We start from the raw sequence: 21,239 nt of genomic DNA, 5'->3' as shown, positions 1-21,239 counted from the left end.
GTGTTGTTTTTTTCTATCCAGGTCAAAAAAAAAAATGTTTTTGATTCCTCAACACAATACGTTGTTTTTGGTTATGATCTCTCTGAAAATACTTCTTAATTCTGGTCCCAGAATTAAAGAATTAATTAAAGATTTCTTTCTTGAATCTTTTATGTGCACTTTAGATATGATATGAATTATATATACAATAATATCTTGTATGATATGAGTAATCATATTGTTTTGGTAGGCCAAAATGAGCTAAAAGGTTTTCAGCAACACTGATTTTCTTTGTACATGTGTTGATAAAAGTCAGTTACTTGTAGATTTATAGTACAACTGATTTATATGTAGTGACGCACACACAAATTCTGAAATTACTTTACAACAGTAAAAGGATCTGTATTTAATTCCAATACTGAATATTGTTCGTTCGCTTTAATGCATAATCATGTTGTTTTTTAACTGCGTACATATGTTATGCCAGGTTTGTAAGACACTAATCTATTCCTCATGAAGTATCTTGCGTTCTTTTCAATCAGATTCGATTAAACTTGAGCCTGAGTCTCCACCACAATACGCAGAAAACAGCCTGACGTTCACGAAACAGCAAGAAGATCCGTCCACCTCGGTATTAAACATCGAGTGTCGAGTATGCGGGGACAAAGCTTCAGGATTCCACTACGGTGTTCATGCCTGCGAGGGATGCAAGGTACACATTTAGAATCCATTTCTGCAAATATCATGCCAGGATATACACCAGTATATACCAGTAATATACCAGGATTGTAAGCTGAAATCAAATGCCAGTTGGCATCTTAAAGCCATCACAAAAAAAAAAACTTTGGTTCACTATGATTTGAGGCAAAAGTTAAACCCACTGTTGATTTTTATTTCTATAGCTGAAACTGAAAATGTATATCAGAGATGTTTTAGACGACTAAGTAACTTTTCATACAGGATGCAAGTTTTTTTCTTCTTCTTTTTCTCGAACTCCAGACACGACTCGTGTCGTTATCTACTCATTTATCAGCAGCCAGTCCCCCAAAAATCACCCTCTTGTCATTCAGATAAATTAAGTTTCATTTCACACCCAGACATATAGACAAGGTCAAAAGGTGTCTGGATATCTTTCCTCTGTCTGTCACATGAACCACAAAAGCCCCATTGCAAGTTTCCATTCAGAGAAATACATATGGGCAGAAAGATGTGTCTGAATAAGAATAATCATGTGAGTGGGTGAACCAGACTTCTCGCTTACATTTCCATTCCACGCACACTAGACACGGGGGCTCGTTAATGTAGGCAGACAGGTAGGTGCGTGGTTTTGATGATACACCTTTAGAAAATCGAATGGTACACCAACACGAGTCTAAGTGGAATTACCCACACTTGTTCAGCATAAGGTTATACAGAAGTTAAGAGGAAATGTAAAAACAGTAGGGTCGATGAGTTGTCTATTAGGACATTACCAAGTTTAGTTATATATAATTTTTTTTTTAATTTTTAGGAGAAACCTCTAATGATTGGCATTCGGGGGAGTTTGGGGGAAGAGGTAGGGTTATGGGGGTGATTCACACTACATCTAAATTTAAGGTGTAATGAGAAAGTTCCTAAACGATTATTATCCATTTGTCTTAGCAAATAACAATGCCTCAAGTTAGGTTCAGCCAACCAGGCTAATACACAAATTGTTCTAAAATACAAAAGCCGTTTGGGGTGGATTGTTATTCGGCTCAACGTCCTATTTCTATTTATAATCTGAAATGCTGCTAAAAATAACAATAAAGTGATCAAGGGGGCAGAAGGTTTATGGAAAACATCCTCTCACATTATAATGTTTCCTAAAATTATTGTAGTCATAGTTTGACACTAATAAGGAGTGCTGTGGATTGTTTAGCGGTATTCTAATAGAAATTCCACAAAATGATGTGTAATCGTAACGCAATGTAATGTGAAAAGACGTGTTTTCATTGACAATACATAAGCATTATTCAATTTGTCATTATTTTCATTTTCATTCAGTTAGATTTCATTCCATCTGCAGTGATTAGCAGTTTTTTTTATTTGCTTATTTACTGAACAGCTACATTTCTTTCTTGCTGACCTGTAGCAGAAATTGTAGATGGAGCCCAGTATTCTGACCTTAGTAATGACGAAGTCAGATATGTGGGCCAGATATGCAGCCTCAAAATGGCTCGCTGTGCAAACTTTATAAACTTAAATAAATAATATTTAAAGCAGCCAGTGGCTGTTTACACTTCCTTGAATAATTTACACCAAACCTACAGTATAGCGTAATAATTACGTGTCGACTCACGAAACACAGGGACGAAACAAGAATTGAAGCTTGTCTGCTGTGGTTAAAGATTTACATCTAAAAATGCTTCAAAAACATTGTGGGTGATTTAGTGATTGACTCCGAATCATGAAACATAGTGTAGAGATCTACAAGTACTTTAATAATGGTAAAAAAAAAAATCCAGTGGATCTCAAAACACAGGAATGATAAGAGAGTAAAGAAATTAATCTAAAAATACTAATGTGACGCAGACCCAATTCTGGTTTCAATGATTAGTTAGATAGATGGATGGATGGATGGATGGATGGATGAATAGATAGAGACTTTAGATAGATAGAGACTTTAGATAGATAGATAGATAGATAGATAGATAGATAGATACTTTAGATAGATAGATAGATAGGCGAATGAGTTGGTTTGTACTGTAGTATGAGTAATTACGTAATGAGCCTGCCCAAAGTCCATCCAGGAGATTTTGCTGATTCCAGTTATGATAGACCCATTATCTCAGACTGAATTATGCTATCCGCTCTCTGACTGTGGGCTTAAACTTCACGTGTCCAATCTTATCCAAAAAAAGGCCTTCGACTGAAGGCCTGATAGGTGGAATCACGACATACAGTATATACAAAAGCATGTATGTATATAAGAGGAGTGTTGAAGTCAAACCAGGACCTGAGTCGAGTCCTGGTTTGAAATGAATGAAACCAATCCATATTTACTGAAGGCTTCAAGCACTGAATGGTGATAAGACTCAGTAAAACGTTACAATGGTGCAAACGGTTTAAAGAATTTGCAGGCCTCCCATTAAAAAGTCATCAAGTAGAAATGCCTGATGTTTCAAAATCAACAAATAATTTGTCGCAAAGATGCAGAAAAAATGCATCTGTCTATGGGAACTGTAAACACTATAATTCATGAACACAATTTAAACACTAAAGGAACTTGGCTGGGAGTTATTGCCACATCCCTTGTACAGTCCTGACCTCGATCTAGGCAATGTCCCACATGTTTGTGCCATTAAAGGAGTTCCTGGGAACCCAGCGTTATGAAGCAAGCCGTCTGATCATGGCTCAGGCTCTTACATACTAAAAAAAACTTTATAACTGTGTTGCCTCTTGACTTTTTGATTCTGTGTCTGTAAACCTTAATAACTCAACTTTTCCAATACTTCAGTTAACTATTATGGTGTAGTGATCCATTGTAAGGACATGTACGCTACTTGGTAACACAATGTTTATTACATTTTACCAAGTTGCCATTTAGGAGTCATTTATAAATTATAAAAAAAACACTTATTCATCATGATGTAACATTTCTTGCTGGAAAAAAAGCCAAGACCTTCTTAACAAGACAAGACTTTGCGCACATTCTTAAGTAGATTGTTTTCTTAAGTGCACAAGACAATCTGATAATTAAAATGGAGTGTGTTAAAAGTCCAGGTCACAAGTTGACAAATTGAACCTCATCAGACAGTTACTAATCTTCCCTTGTGTTCTCAGGGGTTCTTCCGCCGTACAATTCGCCTAAAGCTAGTCTACGATCATTGCGACCTGCACTGCCGCATCCACAAGAAAAGTCGCAACAAGTGCCAGTACTGCCGCTTCCAGAAGTGCCTAATGGTGGGAATGTCACACAACGGTAAGATGCGTTTTTTACAAAATTTTCTCTTTTCGCAACAAATGTCCCGCTGACCAGGCCTTAGCCTCCACCTACAGACCGCTCAATGTAGCCTGTAAAGTGTATGTAGGTGGACACAGCTATCTCATAGGTGGTGTTTACTTTGGTGTGGGTGCATTTCTGTGCACAATTTTTTTTCCGAGCTCCATGGAAAAAACAAACTCGTTTTCTTTAAAATAGACATAGCCAGAAGATTTAAAAATGCTCCTGATATTTGCTCCCTACATTTACGTAGTTATTGAATTTTGTCTGCAGCAGATAGTGGCGAGGAACGGAGATGCTTTCGTCAACCGGCTAAAGTGGCCATTTTCTGTACATTTTTACCAGCCTGTTTTTGTGCGATTGCAGTGCTAATTACATAACCTCTTCCACTGAAAATAGCCAGTTATTAGTTGTGTTGAAAGATGAAGCCCATAAAACATTGGGTTTATCCGCAGTGTATGAGCTTGAAATCAACCCCAGGCCCTCCACATGGCAGGTGATACACTAATAACAATAATAATTCTAATAAGTTTAATAATAGTAATAAAATAATACTGCTAATAAAAAGCAATGTGGAGTAGTAGATTGGTTTAGTAAAAACATAAGTACAAAAACACAGTTCTACTTCTGGAAAAAAAGAAGAAAAAAAATGAAAACACAGAGGACTATTTTGCCCCAAAAAAATGGTAAAAATTGCTAATAATGAAACACCTTGCCTAGTTTCAGCATTAGCGACGTCGCTGTTTTGGAGAAGAGCTATTCCTTTGCTGGAAAGGCCTGCTGTTTCAGAGAAAACTATTTCCGGTCGAGGCACACGCTCAAGGCATGTTGCTGTAGCAGTGAGGAGCAGCCTCCTCCTCTTGTCGCTTCCTCTTTGCGGTCGCCAGCTGCATCGAATGTGGCTTTATTGTCAGAGCGTGCAGAGCGTCTAAACGTGTGCCGCCACATGACTCTCAAACAGACATCCTTGACACGTAGCAGCCTCATTCACACCTCTGCAACCTCAAAACAAAACATTACTATTCTAATATCAGCAACAGTACTGTCAAAGCTGCCAGCAGCTAATAAAGCCCAAAAGCATCTGCTGTTGTAGTAGCTTTAGCTGACCTTAAACAATATTTTAGCTAGTTGTACTCTCTTAAAATAACGGCTTGTGTGTGTCATGTGAACATGTTTTTTGTTTTGTTTTGTTTTCTAGCTGAATTAGCGGAACATTACTATTTTGGGGATGATGGTTCTCTTTGCAGGAAGGACTCGCTTCATAAACAAACTATTTCTGATCGAGGCACTATCAAGCCGGACCAGCTAGTTAGACGTTGGTACATTAAGTTACCTAGGTAATTTAGTTAAATGGTAAATGATAGTGTTAAGTCAACATTGCATTGCAAGATTAGTGGTTGTTGCTTGTGCAACATGGGGACAATGGTCAGGGGCACCAGCAGCAACATTAATCCTGTACGCACTTTGTGTAATTGTGTCAAATCCTTTTTATATATAATTACGATCAGTTTTACATCACTGGTGGTCAGTGCACTTTTTTTTTTTTACATTTAGTTTATCTTGTGCTTTTTTTTTTTTTTTTACCTGTAGCTTTTTTTTTTTTTTTGACATTTAGCTTATCTTCAAACTTGTGGAAATAAAACACGATCTGTTGTATGCAGATTCTGCAGAGGACAATAAGAGCTGGCCTTTGAAATGCATGCAATAGGGTAATCAGTGTTTTATGTTGGGGTTGTATCGGTAACATGCAAAAGAAGTTGAATCTCTCTTGCTGTCGCTCATTCACTCACTCGCTGAATAGTCGGATGTATATGCGTTGCACCTAGACATTAAATATTTGTAATAAATACACAACGAAATACAATCCTGCCGGCACCCCTGAGACTTTTTAATAATAACCGTAACAGTTTTCATAGGGTGACACAAGTTTCGCCTATTGGATGGCGGGACCTACTGTAGCAAGAGACAAAAAAGAGGAGCCAATGATCACTAAGAGAATTTAAAACAGATTCATTATGCATTATACTGGGTAAACAATTAACAGCTACTGTAGAAGATTGCTTTCGGTATGATGATTATTGAAGGAGACGTACTTAGAGTAAATGTGTAAGTTATACATTTATATGTGGAGTACTCTGATACCTAAAACGTCTAAACAATGTATTCCAGAATAAGGATAAACTAAGCTTTTCAGACTAGCAAATACAGACTTTGGGCTATACGGTACATAATTTTGAATTACATGTTTCTTAATGGTTAAAACTTTTTTTTGTATGATGTATGTATAAAACCACTGCTGACTAATAAGATTTCCATATCTAAAACAGAAAAGCCTATCTGAGCCGGAAATATTGCAAACTAGTTCAGTTGTAAGTGCGTCTTCCATGTCAGTAGCAGCTAGCACTATATCCTGAAAAGGCTTTCCACTAGATTTTGGCTTTTCAGTCACAAAAGCACTAGTGAAGTCAGATGTTGAGGTTTGGTAAGTAGGCCTAGGGTACTACAGTTCAGTCCGAAGTGGGATTGAGGTCAGCGCTCTGTGCAGATCAAGTCAAAATCCTCCTCACCAACCTTGATGACATTGGTAACATTGAAAACAAACAAACAAAAAAAATGCTATTTAAGTTAAGGGCAGAATTATCGCTCAAGGTAACAAAAAAAAGTAATGGTAAAAATTGGTGTGTTTAGGTTAAAATCAATAAATAGAACTAGGTGCATTATAAACGTAATTTATTTTAGTATAGTTGACATAATACAGTATGTAAATGCTATACGAGGTCAGTTCACTTTGTGCACGCATTCTCGTTCTGGTACATATTTAAAGCACTTAGCTCCAGTGCGGAAAACCCTAATTCTACAACACACAGTATGAAGACCGTATAAGGTTCTGTGTTTTAAACTTTGTGATACAAGTTCAGGAAAGATCCACAAAAACAAGTGTGAAGATCATGTGTCCAAATATTTTTGGGTATTAAGTGTACCTGTCAGGCATGTCCGCTTTCTCTGTTCGTGACGTGTTTATGAGCGTGCAGAATGCAGGTGGAGCTCACAGAGAGCGACAAGGTTATCCGAGTTTATCCTTATCAGCACTTCTGCCTCTCGTTGGCTGCCTTTGTTTTCCCTTTACTCGCATCACGTGCTCGCCCTCCCTCCATCCCGCATTTCACGCCGGTTGGGTAAAATCTCATCAGACTTTTCGTTTTCTTTATCAATGATTGATGAAGGCTCAGCACTAAACGCGCCGTGTCACTGTTGCTGGCTCACTGCCGCCTGGTCGTACAGCATGAGTGATATAGGGAGGTGTTTGCAGGTTTACAAAAGGTGTGATGTCCGTGCTGACTTCTTATTAATCAGGAGACTTTTGTAACAAGTCAGGGCACATGGAGGGGGGAAAAAGCCGACATCAACTTCCTACCTTTAAAAATCTTAGATAAGTGTAAGCCACTGTTGTGTTGGCTTAAAGGCACAGAGGGCTCGACGCTTCACACGTCATCTTTTCAACCACTTTCTACCCCCAAGACAAATACTTATGTGTGGGAGAAAACCCAAATTACAGGCTTGGAAAGGCTGCATGCAGCATCTGTGTTTGTACATGTAATGAAGTTTTAATGCAAAGACTAACAGCCGTTTAAAAAGAGATTTTTTATTTATTTTGACAGAACGATATTGGTTGATTGCAAATTGGCAATAATAGTAATTATTAATTATTATTAAGTATTATTATTAGAATTAAAAAAAAACAGCTGCAGCAGGAAATGGTTCCTAAATGCCAATTCAAACTAAGGACTTTTTTATGTCCATTAAGTCCATTGTCAGACATTGTCAGAGTTATCAGTACGGTGTCACATGATTAGAGTAAATGTGTGACAGAAAATCATGGCTGTCTTTTTCGGCTCTTGCCTTTGAAACAACACCCAGTCTTAAAAGTCCCAGTACTGCGTGAGGACAAAGCAGAGATTAGCCAGGTATTGCGTCTGAACAAATCTTCAATTAGAGGCCGTATAAAGTCAAGACACCTGATACTGAGTCATCAGGTGATACTAGGCTCTCCTCTCCATGTCATCATTAATGAGAATCATATCAGCATTAAAAAATTTTTATTTTTTTTAGTTTAACCAATAAAAGGCATAAAATTTTATTTTATGTATCTGATCCTTTATAATAGTTTCAGCGTGACCCAAAGCCATTTCCAAGAGAAATCCACCACTGTAAACCCTGGAATTTTAAAAGGAATTTAAGTGGATGCAGAAAACATACTCCTCAAACAGGTCACGCTGACATTCCCCAACATGCCCACGCACCAAAAAACTAACTCCCAAATTTTTTTGTTATTATTATTATTTTTTAATGCATCCCACCCACTGATCCCTGGAGTGACCGTGTCGTAAGTTGACCATGTTGGATTTGGGATTTCAGGGAAGTTTATTTGAACATTTTTGGCCTGTATGTATTTTTCCCAGCCATTCGCTTTGGCCGCATGCCCCAGGCAGAGAAGGAGAAGCTCTTGGCTGAGGTTTCCTCCGATCTGGAGCACATGCACCCGGAGGCGGCTGACTTAAGGACCCTGGCCAAGCATCTTTACGAGAGCTATCTGAAGAACTTCCCCTTGACCAAAGCCAAGGCCAGGGCCATCCTCTCAGGGAAAACCAATGACAACGCTGTGAGTTTGCTTTTTATATACACTTTATCAAAAATTGCATTTGCTGTCAAACTGCCAACATGGTTTTATCTATTAAGTCAGTTTGTATGACCAATTCAATTGTGACAGTACATTTTAAACCAAAGCAAAACTAAATAAAGAAACCTCAAGGCAGTATAGTCACTTAGACCAGTTACAGAAGTGATAATGAGTTAAATTCCAGTTTCAGGTTTCACATAACATGGATGTGATGTTAATAGTTATGTCCTGAACTTATCATGAAAGCCAGTCTAGAACAGCATGTTTTTATTAACTTTAAGGAAGACAATCAGGTTTTCAATACATGCTGGCTTAACCTTTGAAAACATCCATAATGTCCTGGGCTGATATTCAGTTATGATTTGTTTAAAAAAAAAAAAAAAAACAGCCTTGATATACCTGTATATCTGTAATCTGAAGCTCAAATTGAACTCCTGCGTTAACACGCTTGCTGGCGACCAAATGACAAGGCTTCCTGAGTTTGCTGGCTGGGTACCTTATAATTTTAGAAGACAGCAGCACACTATAATTTTAAACGCCTGTTTTTATATATATATATATATATATATATATATATATATATATATATATATATATATTAGGTTGATGGGCTCTGAACTCAAAATGAACTACAGTGTGATTTGTACAGACTGTTTCCCACAGACTTCAACAATAAATCTGGCAACAATAACAGTAAATAGAGAGAATACAATGGAGTGCGTTCAGACATCACTGAAGAGAGCAATCAGACATTACATTTACATTTACATTTACATTCAGACATTTGGCAGACGCTCTCTTTTCCAGAACGACTTTGAAAACTGCTTTGATGTTTCCGTCATTGGACAGATCCTTACACTGGGTACCATAGTACATGCAGTACATGCAGTAACAAGCAGCATACAATAAGTCCAAAGTGGATGCCCGTTAAAATGCATAGTAAAACATGAAGGTGTTGTTGGTATGAAAAATATAAAATAAGACGTGCGTGTCTATGTATATGTACATGTATTTTCATGATTTTGAATTGTACTTTTTATTCAAAAACATGCACAAGTCTGTAAAAGTCAATACAGAGACTTTTAAATGAGGCTAACCAAGCATTAAAACCATAGAGCAAAATTTTTGTAATAACATAATACATAGCTTTCAATGCAAATCCTACATATGTAATAATTTAACTGAGACAAATTGCATGACACTTTTAATGAGAAGCAAATAGTGATGCTCTAAAAAAATCGATAGAACACTTCCAAATAAATCCAAATGTATAGAATACATTCTTACTAGTGTTTTTATTATGTTAATTTAAGCATATGGTGTAAAAAAAAATTTTTTTAATACAAGCAGGAGTTATCAGTACCAGGAGATATCAGCAAGGTTGTCAGACACTTGTTTAGACTGGAATGGACTACGATGTGAGCCGAACGATACTGAACACAGTTGTGTCGAGAATGCGGAAATATTTATGAAGGCCACAAAATAGTAAAGCTGCAAACCTGTACCGCTCTTGTTTGTAAGACTAAAACATGTTCTTACCTCTTGGCTGGGTCATGAGCTCCCCCCCGGTAAAAAAACTGTTCGTACTTTAGCAGGCCCTAACATACGCCCGTAAACCATTTTAGGACAATTTCTAATTCACTTTTACTGCCGTTATATAAAATATACAAACATGTCCACTCCTGCAAGAGCTCACACAGCATGCTCAACCCAGAGGTGATTAACTTAAGGAGAAATATGTCACCTTGGGATTTCAGACAATCAGATGCTTTTTTTTCTCTGCTTATACGAGAGTAAACACCTCAGGGATGATTTGTCTAGAATCCCAGACACCATTTCAACAACTAATCCCTACCTTGAATGCGATCGTCTGCTCTAGTTCAGGTTAGAAACCTCGCCTAATTTAGCATGCGACAGCACAGAGAGGACAAAAGGACAGTAGAATGCTGCTTGTCTTGAAGTGAAGTTACTGTAGATCTCTTAGGCAAGAGTTAAAACATAAAAGTAGTGATACGACTCTCTCGCGTCTCTGGTGTATTACTCTCGGCTTTGACAAGACTCTACATACGCATTCCGTTCCAACGTAATGTGAAATTCATCACTATAGATTTGTCTCTATAAATCTGTTTGGTGGATTTTGAAAGCTTGATAGTTGACTTTTACAGACTGATCAGCTGCTAAATTTTTATTTATACTGCAAGGGTTTTAGTTTAATGGCATAAATAAAGATGGCCATGTTTGGAAGGAAACACTGATTTATTGTCAGCGTAGCGTTCTAGCTCTCTAAAGGGAAAGAGTGAACAGAAAAAAGATTCCCTTAAGATAAATTAAAGTATGTGAATTAATGTTTTATGTCAAATTCACAGTGTATTTGAAGCATGCACGGATGTCCTTCCTGTCTCCTGTCAATACTAGTTATATATTTTACTAGTTGTAGTAAATATGGTTGGATGGATTTGGCACCTGAGTAAATTAGCGTTGCATTTAAAGGTCCAATATTTTACTTTTTCTTTAACAACACATGTCTCAGTGGTCCCCTAAGTGTGTGTTAATGTTCCAACTAATATTCCCCTCAAATTATGTTTTTTTTTTCATATCGCAAACTACATTTAGTTCACTCCTCCTTAAAATGTGTCATTTCAGTATCTATGTAAATGAGATACAGCCAAGACATGACTCGTCAGAGAGCATCAGAGATGATCAACAGGAGGGGGAGGTTATCTTCTTATATGGGGTCACGTAAGGGGAACATCTGATTAGTTTTTTAAACCTTAGCCAATGGCAAAAAAACATTTTTTTTTGTTTTTTGTACCTGCACATTAAAGACTCATCTGAATGTCTAAAAATAACTTAAAGGTGAATAGGTCCTCTTTGGAAATCTTACATGAATATACATTATTTCTATATTTTGAAACAACTATATTTTTAAAAAATAGAAAATTTTAACACAGATCATAGATATTGCAGATAATTTTATTTCAAATGTTTATTTCTAATGGTGATTAGCAAAATGATAAGCCAATAGAACAAAACAGTTTTAAGCTTAATCCCACAAAACTCCTTAAACGAGTTGACACTCTTCTGTTATTAAAAGCATTATTTTGTTTTTTTATCTGCATTTTTTTTTTTTTTTTTTTAGTTTTTTTGCTTTGGAATCCCATTACCCTTGTATTATAACATTTAATCTCAAAGTTATTTGTGATTTCTGTTTTATATATATATATATTTATACACACACACACACACACACACATCAGACATGATCAGCTATTTAGCATTATACAGTATTTTGTGAGATTTTTTATTTTTATGAACTCTTAATACCAATTTTACACAACGTTTTGACGTTTAGCATATGTCGATTTACAGATAATACTAAATTTAAAATTTAATAAATCCTAAATGCTAAATGTTTTTGTGTTATCCACATAATCCCTAAAACCAATATTGCGATTATTTCTGAAACCTATTAAATACTGAAACGTAGTTTCTTTTAGCTCACAGCTCTTGTGTTATTGACATAATACCTCATCACACAAGTGAAATTTTATGCTCATAAGCTCATAAGCTTAAAGCTGTTTCTTCTTCCCCGCAGCCATTCGTTATCCATGATATGAAGTCTCTGCTAGAGGGCGAGCAGTTCATCAACTGTCGTCAGATCCCACGGCAGGACCATCACAGGCGTCTGAACATGAGTTCAGTTCAGTCAGACCTGCAGCGTGAGGTGGAGCTGCGGTTCTTCCACAGCTGCCAATCACGCTCGGCAGAGTCGGTCAGCGAGGTCACCGAGTTTGCCAAGAGTATCCCGGGCTTCCTGAACCTCGACCTCAACGACCAGGTGACACTGCTCAAGTATGCCGTCATCGAGGTCATCATCATCATGATGGCACCCCTCATGAACAAGGATGGCACGCTGATCTCGTATGGACAGATCTTCATGACGCGCGAGTTCCTCAAGAGCCTGCGCAAGCCGTTCAGTGAGATGATGGAGCCCAAGTTTGAGTTTTCTGTCAAGTTTAACATGCTGGAGCTCGACGACAGCGACATGGCTCTCTTCTTGGCCGTCATTATTCTCAGTGGAGGTAAGGCACAAGAGCAGGAAGCAAACCTATTCAAATCCAAGGCGAGGTTTACCGTGGCGTTGCATTATGTAAATGAAGAGGTCTCAGGGACATCTTTTGGGTGTTTGCTGATTTAATAGTAAAAACAGATTGAATTATCCAGCAGCAAAACAAGAACTGATAAAAAGATTCACTTTCTTCACCTGGGTTAAATAAACAACAAGTAAAACCTCAGTAAACACATGATTCATGAGGAATTACTTAATACATGTACTTGCTTAATGTCACATGGTAACAAGAAATGGAGACGTATGACAGTTTGGTTTGTAAATAACTGTCATGCTGCTGATTATATCTTACTCAAGCCGTGTGACTAGCGCTGAGCCTGAAATCACAAGAATGACGAGCAAACGATGACAGTGCAATTAATTCCGTCTTTAAACAGCTGATTGAAGCTTAGCCTGTCTACTGCAGTAACACATTTACTTGTCATTAAACAGCATTTGGCCTAGTAAAATGAGATCCCGAAAATTTAATCAACTTGTTTTACTCTTACAGATTACCTGATATTTTTCGATGAAGGTATTAATGAACACTGGATGATAAATTTGATGTGCTTCGTCATGGGAGCCTCATTCAAACATCTTAATATTTTTATATTTATATTTTATTTAAACCTCTTTTCTGGTGAAGAATGCTTATATGAGGGATGTTCAAGTAAAACTGGGATTTGATCGGACTCTTAGCCGCAATAAAATATTTGAAAGGGGCGAACATTTTAAATGACGATCCCGGCCAAGGTTGCTCCTGAGCCCATTGCACTTATCCATTAGTGATTGGAATGCATGACTCTTGAAAACCCGATGTATAAATTATTACCAGGTTGTTGAAGAGACACATCTGACTGTGGGAACTGTACATACAATACATTTGCACATTATAGGAACTCAGCTGAGAGTTATTGCCACATCCTCTCATACACTCTTGACCTCGCGTCTCCACATGTTTGGGCCATTAAAGGAGTTCCTGGCAGACCAGCGTTTCAGGCATAAATCAGGATCCTGGCTCCGTCGTACTGAAAACTGTTTTACCTTAATGGTATAAAAGCAGTAGTGAAATGCTGCGATTAGTAATAAGTGCATTAGTGTAGCGGGGGATTATATAGAAAAATTAGGGTAGTTTTTACTCTCACAACTGTGTTCTGTTATTCTGCACAGTCAGAATCCCACTTTGACTTGAACGTACCTTTTTCTTTATTGTGCCAACAAGTACCCTGTTATCCTGTTGAAGTCTGTCAGGGCAAAAAATTTCTAAAATAAACCAAGCACACCGAGCTACCTATTTCAAAACCTGTTCTCTTTTTCGTGTGTAGTCACTCATAATCCTTCACTATTATTTGGGTAAGAAACATTTACAGTACATACCCATCATTTCACCTCAAACAGTTTCTCTTCTCAACTCCCACACATGTACAGTATGACTCAAAACATACAGCTCATACCAGTCCAGGTGACAAAAGTTTATATGGGTTGCCATTTTATTTGACCTCGTATTGAACCAGAATATGCAGATTTCTATTTGGCTGATTCTGCATATTGTTAATCATTATTGTTGCTTCTCATCTCTGCGTTAACAAGATGTCTTACAGAGTTATCGCACAGATTTATTGGTCACTGCTTTGTGGCAATTTAATAACCTGTTACCCTTGAACTTTGATTATTTTAGGTTCACACGAGAAAATTTAACCTCACTGACCTCACAAAACAAACAACAACAAAAAAAAAACTTACTAATATACAGAATAACTTGTTTAAAGTAGGAAAGTTTAGATATTCTGAACAATTGTGTAAAAATATTAAACAGTCATGTAACCTGATTACTCTGTGTTAACTCTTCCAGATCGTCCAGGCCTGCTGAATGTGAAGCCCATTGAGGATCTACAGGAGAACGTTCTTCACTCAATGGAGCTCCATCTTAAAATGAACCACCCGGACTCCCTCCATCTCTTCGCCAAAGTCCTCCAGAAGATGACTGACCTGAGGCAGATCGTATCCGACCACGTTCAGTTTATTCAGTTGCTCAAAGATTCTGATCTCAACATGTGTTTACATCCACTGCTGCAGGAGATCATGAAGGACCTGTATTAGTGTATTAGCTGAACATTTGTCATTATGCTTTGGTTTACTGCTTGATTATTTCACCCAATCTGTGAACAGTTGAGGAAGATGGAGAAATATGTGTTAGCAGTATCAGCATGGTAGACAGTGAAGGTCACTTTTTCAGTGAGTGAAATTGTGCCATAATGGAAAAGCAAATAAGTTCTAGTTTTATTGGGTTAAATATGCACAGAAGTATTTGGAGAAAAAAAAACTGCCTTTAAACCTGGATCAGAATAGTTTTTTGTTTTTTGTTTTTTTTGCCAAAGAGTGTGCGCCTTCATTTATATTATTTGCAAAGCGAGCTGGAGAGTTTGAAGAGTTAGCAATAAAAATGTGATGTGTGTTAAAGCCAGAATAAACCTAAATGATATAACATTTAAAATTCTTTGCTGACACGAACAGCTAAGAGAAATATTATCTGTGAACGTTTTTGTACAATGTTCTCACTGGGGAATTATACTTGTGAAAGCTTTAATTTTTTGATCTATAATGCCTTTTGTAAATACAATAAACAGATTTTTAATGCCAGCCTCGGTGCAGGCCCTGTCATGGCTGTTTTGCATTGAATGGTTGATGAAATGCTTGAAATTGTAAATAAATATTTTCAAATAATATCTGCCTTAGCTCTGACCCTGCTTGACGCATGTGCAAGATGTAGCATGTTGTACTAAGTCCAACTTCTCATTTTGCATTTTTTTTAAATGCCTTACTTCTGATTGTTGGACTGGCTGTCTCAGTTACACGCAAAGCCATTTCCCAGGCATTACGTCAGCCGTTTATTGTGTGTCTCTGCGAACACACCCTTTAGTGATTGCAAAATCTGACCTCCGCCGCTCCCCACAGCAGCTTCACTCACATCTGCCACTTGTACTCATAGAATTACAGCTGACAGCCTGAAAACAGATTTTATTATTATTATTTTTTAACATAATTTCTTTTCACTGATTTCTAAACTCCGTGGAGGTGTTGGGTAATATTGGAGTAACAAGTAATGGATTGTTTGCAAATGTTAGAAAAGGCTGTTCGAATCTATAGTTTGACTCTGTATGTTAAGCTCTAAGCAAACTGCATTCCTCAAAGGACAGTAGCAACGGAAAGCTTCATAAAGCAGATTATACAACAGTTAGTGCCGACTGAGTAACCTGATTGGATGAGAGACATTTGACGAGTGGTGATAATAGAGCATAGCAGCACTGCGACACTGCGGCATGACAGGTGTTCTAACAATTGTTAATTCAACTAAGAGTCGCTCGCCAGCATTAGGTTTATACAGTCCACAGTACTGGAACGAGGGGAGAGCAGTTGCCTGCCAAAACCCATGTTCAAAACCGGAAGCACTTTCAGCAAAATAAAACGCATCTGATAATGTTACGTCATCTTAAACAACACTTTGTCTCCTTAGTAATTGCTTCTAAGTTGGTCCAAAATGCCTCTGAGCCGTCGGGTTATTTTGTTTATGATTAACGCGAGCTACAAAGCTAACTAGCATCTAACACAAGGCTGAATCCTGAATCCCTCTCTAAACCCTGATTAAAGGTACTACTTGATGTGTGAAACAAGGGATTTTATACCTTAACTCACTAGTTTTCATTATACTCTGTGTTAGCTAACACGGAAGTTAGCTAATATAGTAAAGTTACCGGAAATATAAAGTAAATTTGAAGTTTCTCAGGACTGTCCAACATCTTCATAGTTTATTCTCCTTACCTTTTTTTTTTTTATATCATAGTTACACGCAAAGCCATTTCCCAGGTATTTAAAAAAGAATTTACCCATTACATACTTTACACTTACCGCCAGTCACCAGCTCAACCAGTTGCAGATTAATATCTCTTGGTGGACCAAAATAACATGTTTGTGGAACTGATATGCAGCACAACAGCACTCAGCGAACACTTTTTCAAGAACACCTGTAAACCTCCTTGTTTATACAGATATCCAATGAGCCAGTCATGCAGATACTGTATAGATCAAGAACTTCACTTAATGTTTAAATTAAACCTCAAAATGGTGGAAAAGTGTGATCTTAGTTTTGTTTGTTTTTTTACTTTGGCTGTGGCAATGAGTATTTCACGAACTGCAGATCTCCTGGGATTTTTACACACAACAGTCTCTGGAGTTTACATGCAATATTGCGAGAAAACTAAGCAAAAAAAAAACTTCCAGATGTAAAATGGTTAGCCTGCTTTAAGCTGACAGGAAGGGTATGGTAAATAACTACTTTTTACAACAATGTGAATACAAAGAAATTAGAGAATACATACACACACACACCCTGGGGTGGATGTGCTACGACAGCAGAAGACCACGTCGGGTTGTGCTACAGCCAGCCAAGAGCAGGAATGTGAGGCTGCAGGAGGTACAGCTTGACAGAAACTGGACACCAAAGACTGATTTTTAACTAGTCTTTAACCGCTCAGTTTAGAGGAGCCTGTGTCCACTGCAAAGGCCACGGCTTAGGTTATGTTTTATATTTTAGGTTATCTACTAGTTCGTAAATACAGTTGATTTAAACAGTAACACTAAACTTATTACTGATTATGTTTATGCAGAGACTTCGGTTAAAGTCCTGCCCCCCTAATTTGAAGTTAAAGATGCCTTACAAGCTTGGATTATATAATATATATATATATATATATATATATATATATATATATATATATATATATATATATATATTTACAGTGGCTCTTTGCAACTTGATCACTAGTACTTCCTTTGGACAAAAAAATTATATATATAAACTGTGTGTATATATATATATATATATATATATATATATATATATATATATATATATAATTTTTTTTTTCCAAAGGAAGTACTAGTGATCAAGTTCCAAAGAGCCACTGTTGGGATTTAGAAGAAGACAGTTAATCCTCTACAGCTCAGCTCTTTTCCTAAATTCTTCCTTGATATCACTTTGGATGAAAGCATCTGCCAAATGTCAGATCCAACAAAAAAACAATAGAACTGTAAAACAAATAAGAAATGTCTGTAACAAATTAGAACTTGTATAACGATGAGGTTATTTCATAATCTCATAAACTTGTTGAGTGAGAAGGGGTCCAGCCTATTCTCCAAAGGCCTGAGTGGGAGCACGCAGCAAACACACAGAGCTGCAGAATATTCTGGAACGAGCCCTGACGCCTGTTTTGATGATGAAGATTAAATGTGCTTTTTCGCGTTGTGTCAGCATATCCTTACTTTGTTACTACCGAGTCTCCAATGACCGACTCCTGCCAAGATCCTTTAGGGATGCTGCCAAATCCCTTCGAAAAATACATTTCCCTGCTTTAAAAGTCCGTAAAGGAACAAGGCCAAAGATGGCGTTTGGTTTAGGAAACAATACTCTTGTGCTGTTTATGGCGTCTGAAAAACAGCAGCTTTCATCAGCGCTCCAGATACTGCTTAGGAATATGAATGGGCTCGTGTGTGATGTTTGTGACAACAAAGTTGTAATATACTACTATTACAAAAAAGGCAGCTGAATGCGTAGGGGTGAAGTTATTATTGCAATAAATCATAATGGCATTAATAGCATTTAATTAGAATAATATGATTTTAATTCATTTTAATTGTCCAGTAAAATATATTTACTCATTCCAGAATTGTTTTTGGAGAAATGTATTAAATGAAATGAAATTTAAAAGAATTGTAAAAGAATTACATTACAAAGTAAATTATAAAATAAAATATTTTTTTACATTGTAATAATTAAATTAATCTGAAGTAATGCATTAAATACTTTAAATAATAGTAATACATTAAATGCATGAGGGAATTACTTTTAATAAAAAAATTGACACTAAAATTTAACTTTCTTTATTAATATTTTTTTTATGTAACATATAACTCAGTAAAAGATTGTATATTTTATTTTATTTTTCAATCAAGTGCTTCATAGATCCGTCTTTTACATATAACATAACACAAAGCAACACTTAATAAAAGTTTCAAAATGAATGAATAATCTTGATTTTTTTTTTAGGTGCTTGCGTGAGAATGGTGTACTGGTTATCTCAGGTTTTGTGACTCATGTCCTTTCTCCATAAGTTTACACCTTTTGAGATATTTTGTTTGTTGAGTTTTAACTGAAACAACGGAAATCTTCTTATCAAAAGTATTATCAAATAAATAAAAAAGAGATAAATATATCAAATAAATAATAAAAAGAGAGATAGAAAAAATGTATTATTTAAAAAAGATGTTTATGTTTATATATATATATATATATATACTGTATATATGTGTATGTATATATATATATATATATATATATATATATATATATATATATATATATATATATATACACATATATACAGTATATATATATATATATATATATATATATATATATATAAACATTCTATGATCTATTCTATTCTATGATCCGTCTCTATCAGTATTATATATAGTTACATATGTTCATATTTATAAATTAACAATATTTGTTATATAAGATAGATAGATAGATAGATAGATAGATAGATAGATAGATAGATAGATAGATAGATAAAAATGTTAATTTTTAAAAACAATTAAGACAATCCTTTCTATAAAACAAAATTCTGCACAGGTTTTCAATTTTTTTTTTTTTTTTAGCCATGAGGGGAAAAAAAGTTACTGTACTTAGATGACTGACTTTTGTGTTCTGAACTTACCGAAAGTCTGAAGAGTGTTCCAGAAATTGAAATGCACTTTAGAAAATTCTAATGTGTAAACTCACTACATCATCTAGGATCTAGAAGTATGTACTTCTGCACTTATTCTTTCCACAACTGATTGCATGTAACCACACAGTGGTTTCACACTGAAAGGCTCATGCTTCTAAAGATAACCACAATGGAAAAAAGAGATGCTGTTTAAACAAATGCTGATTACTCAGTCTTTAGACCTGATCATCAGAAATGCTTAAGGATTTTTCATTGCTCGTATCCCTGTATTCCTGACTGAATGCATCCTTTAACATATGCATAGGATGAGCACAGAATGTGAATTGCTGATTATGTCAAAGTCATAGTAAAAAGGCCTGGTCTTTGTGTTTATAATAAATTATTTGTAACCTACGATGATGCCTTGCTTTACCAAAATTTGTCTTCTTTTCACTTTTTTCAGAAATGCACACACTTACTTAAACATTTTCCTTTTTTAGCTTTAACTATGTTTCCACTTATTTCAGTGATTATACTAGTAGAGTCACAGATTGTCTACATTCTGTAGTCTGTCTGTGTGCATAATAATGTTTTTATTTAAAATTTCATTCTTTTTTTGTTGTTTGTTTTTTGTTTTTTACTGTACATGCATTTCTGTTTTTTTTGTGTCTTGTAAACACTACATATTAAAGAAGCACTTAAATTAACTCTTCATATAAACTAAATATACTTGTCAATTCTGGTAATAGATTAATATTATTAGCAATCTTTCTACATATATTTCATATATTTTTCAAATAAATTCCAACAAATGAATGCCCAACATGATGCCCACAGTATCTGACAAATCCCTTAAGACAACAGATTGGTATACAATACCCCCTACTGGCAGATTTTTCAGCTTTTCTCTAGACTATACACTGTATGCGAACATGAAAGCAATATAAAGTTCCTTTTTATACATTAACATTGCAAGGATTGTTTCTAACCCTATTATTCCTTGGATTATCATAATATTGCTGGATAGTGGCTTAGTGGTTAGCACTGTCAACTTGTACCTCCACGGTCCGGGTTTGATTCCTGCCTCGGGGTCTATGTGCAAGGAATTTGCATGTTCTCTTCATGGTTGGTGGGTTTCCTCCAGGTAGTCCAGTTTCTTCCCAGTCCAAAGACATGCAGATTAAACTAACTGGCATTCCCAACTAGCCCGTAGTGTGTGAAGGCCCATGTGAATGTTGACCGGAATTCCTTTTACGGTCGTAAAAATGGGAATAAATACAATGACCACCCTCGGCCTCCATGGTCCCTAGTTGGAGTACAGAGGTTCCTAGATAGATGGATGGAAATTATATCATCAATGTTTATTTTACAGAATACCAACCACAATTGTTTAAATAAATTATTTATTTAAAATTATAACAAATATATTTCTTAAAATGCCTTTCTTAATATTAATAATAATATATTTTATATCTTTGGGACAAAACACTTCACACTAAAACCATTCATGTTAGGACATGATAACACTTCAATAAGCTTTTCTGAAATTATATTAATTTAAAATGTAAAGATAACAAAAAACAATTCAGAATTCTAATTTTACATATTTTTATGGATTATAAAACGTTTATACTCTGGTGCTTTTCTTGTAGCTAGAAACTTCATTATTAAATGCACCGGAACTAAATAAATGAAACATTTACGGGCTCGGACTATTTTCACTGCAACACAGGAAATAAC

At 36.0% G+C, this 21,239-nt stretch overlaps 1 protein-coding gene across 5 annotated transcripts in view; it reads left to right on the top strand.

The window, feature by feature from the left end:
• Window positions 1-15,455, top strand: part of pparg (peroxisome proliferator-activated receptor gamma) — a 35,773-nt gene extending 20,318 nt beyond the window's left edge. For all 5 annotated transcript variants that reach the window (XM_053483728.1, XM_053483724.1, XM_053483727.1 and 2 more), the window contains exons 3-7: window positions 522-691; window positions 3,784-3,922; window positions 8,404-8,603; window positions 12,217-12,703; window positions 14,582-15,455. In XM_053483728.1, coding sequence (XP_053339703.1) covers window positions 522-691; window positions 3,784-3,922; window positions 8,404-8,603; window positions 12,217-12,703; window positions 14,582-14,829 — 1,244 coding nt within the window. In that variant the 3' untranslated portion in view covers window positions 14,830-15,455. The remainder of the gene's footprint in view (window positions 1-521; window positions 692-3,783; window positions 3,923-8,403; window positions 8,604-12,216; window positions 12,704-14,581) is intronic.
• The last annotated feature ends 5,784 nt before the right edge of the window (window positions 15,456-21,239 follow it).

The sequence above is a fragment of the Clarias gariepinus genome, chromosome 23 (genome assembly GCF_024256425.1).
Source record: "Clarias gariepinus isolate MV-2021 ecotype Netherlands chromosome 23, CGAR_prim_01v2, whole genome shotgun sequence".
NCBI classification, from domain to species: Eukaryota; Metazoa; Chordata; class Actinopteri; order Siluriformes; family Clariidae; genus Clarias; species Clarias gariepinus.
Note: the sequence above shows the minus strand (reverse complement) of the source record. Positions and strands in the feature narration are given on the sequence as shown.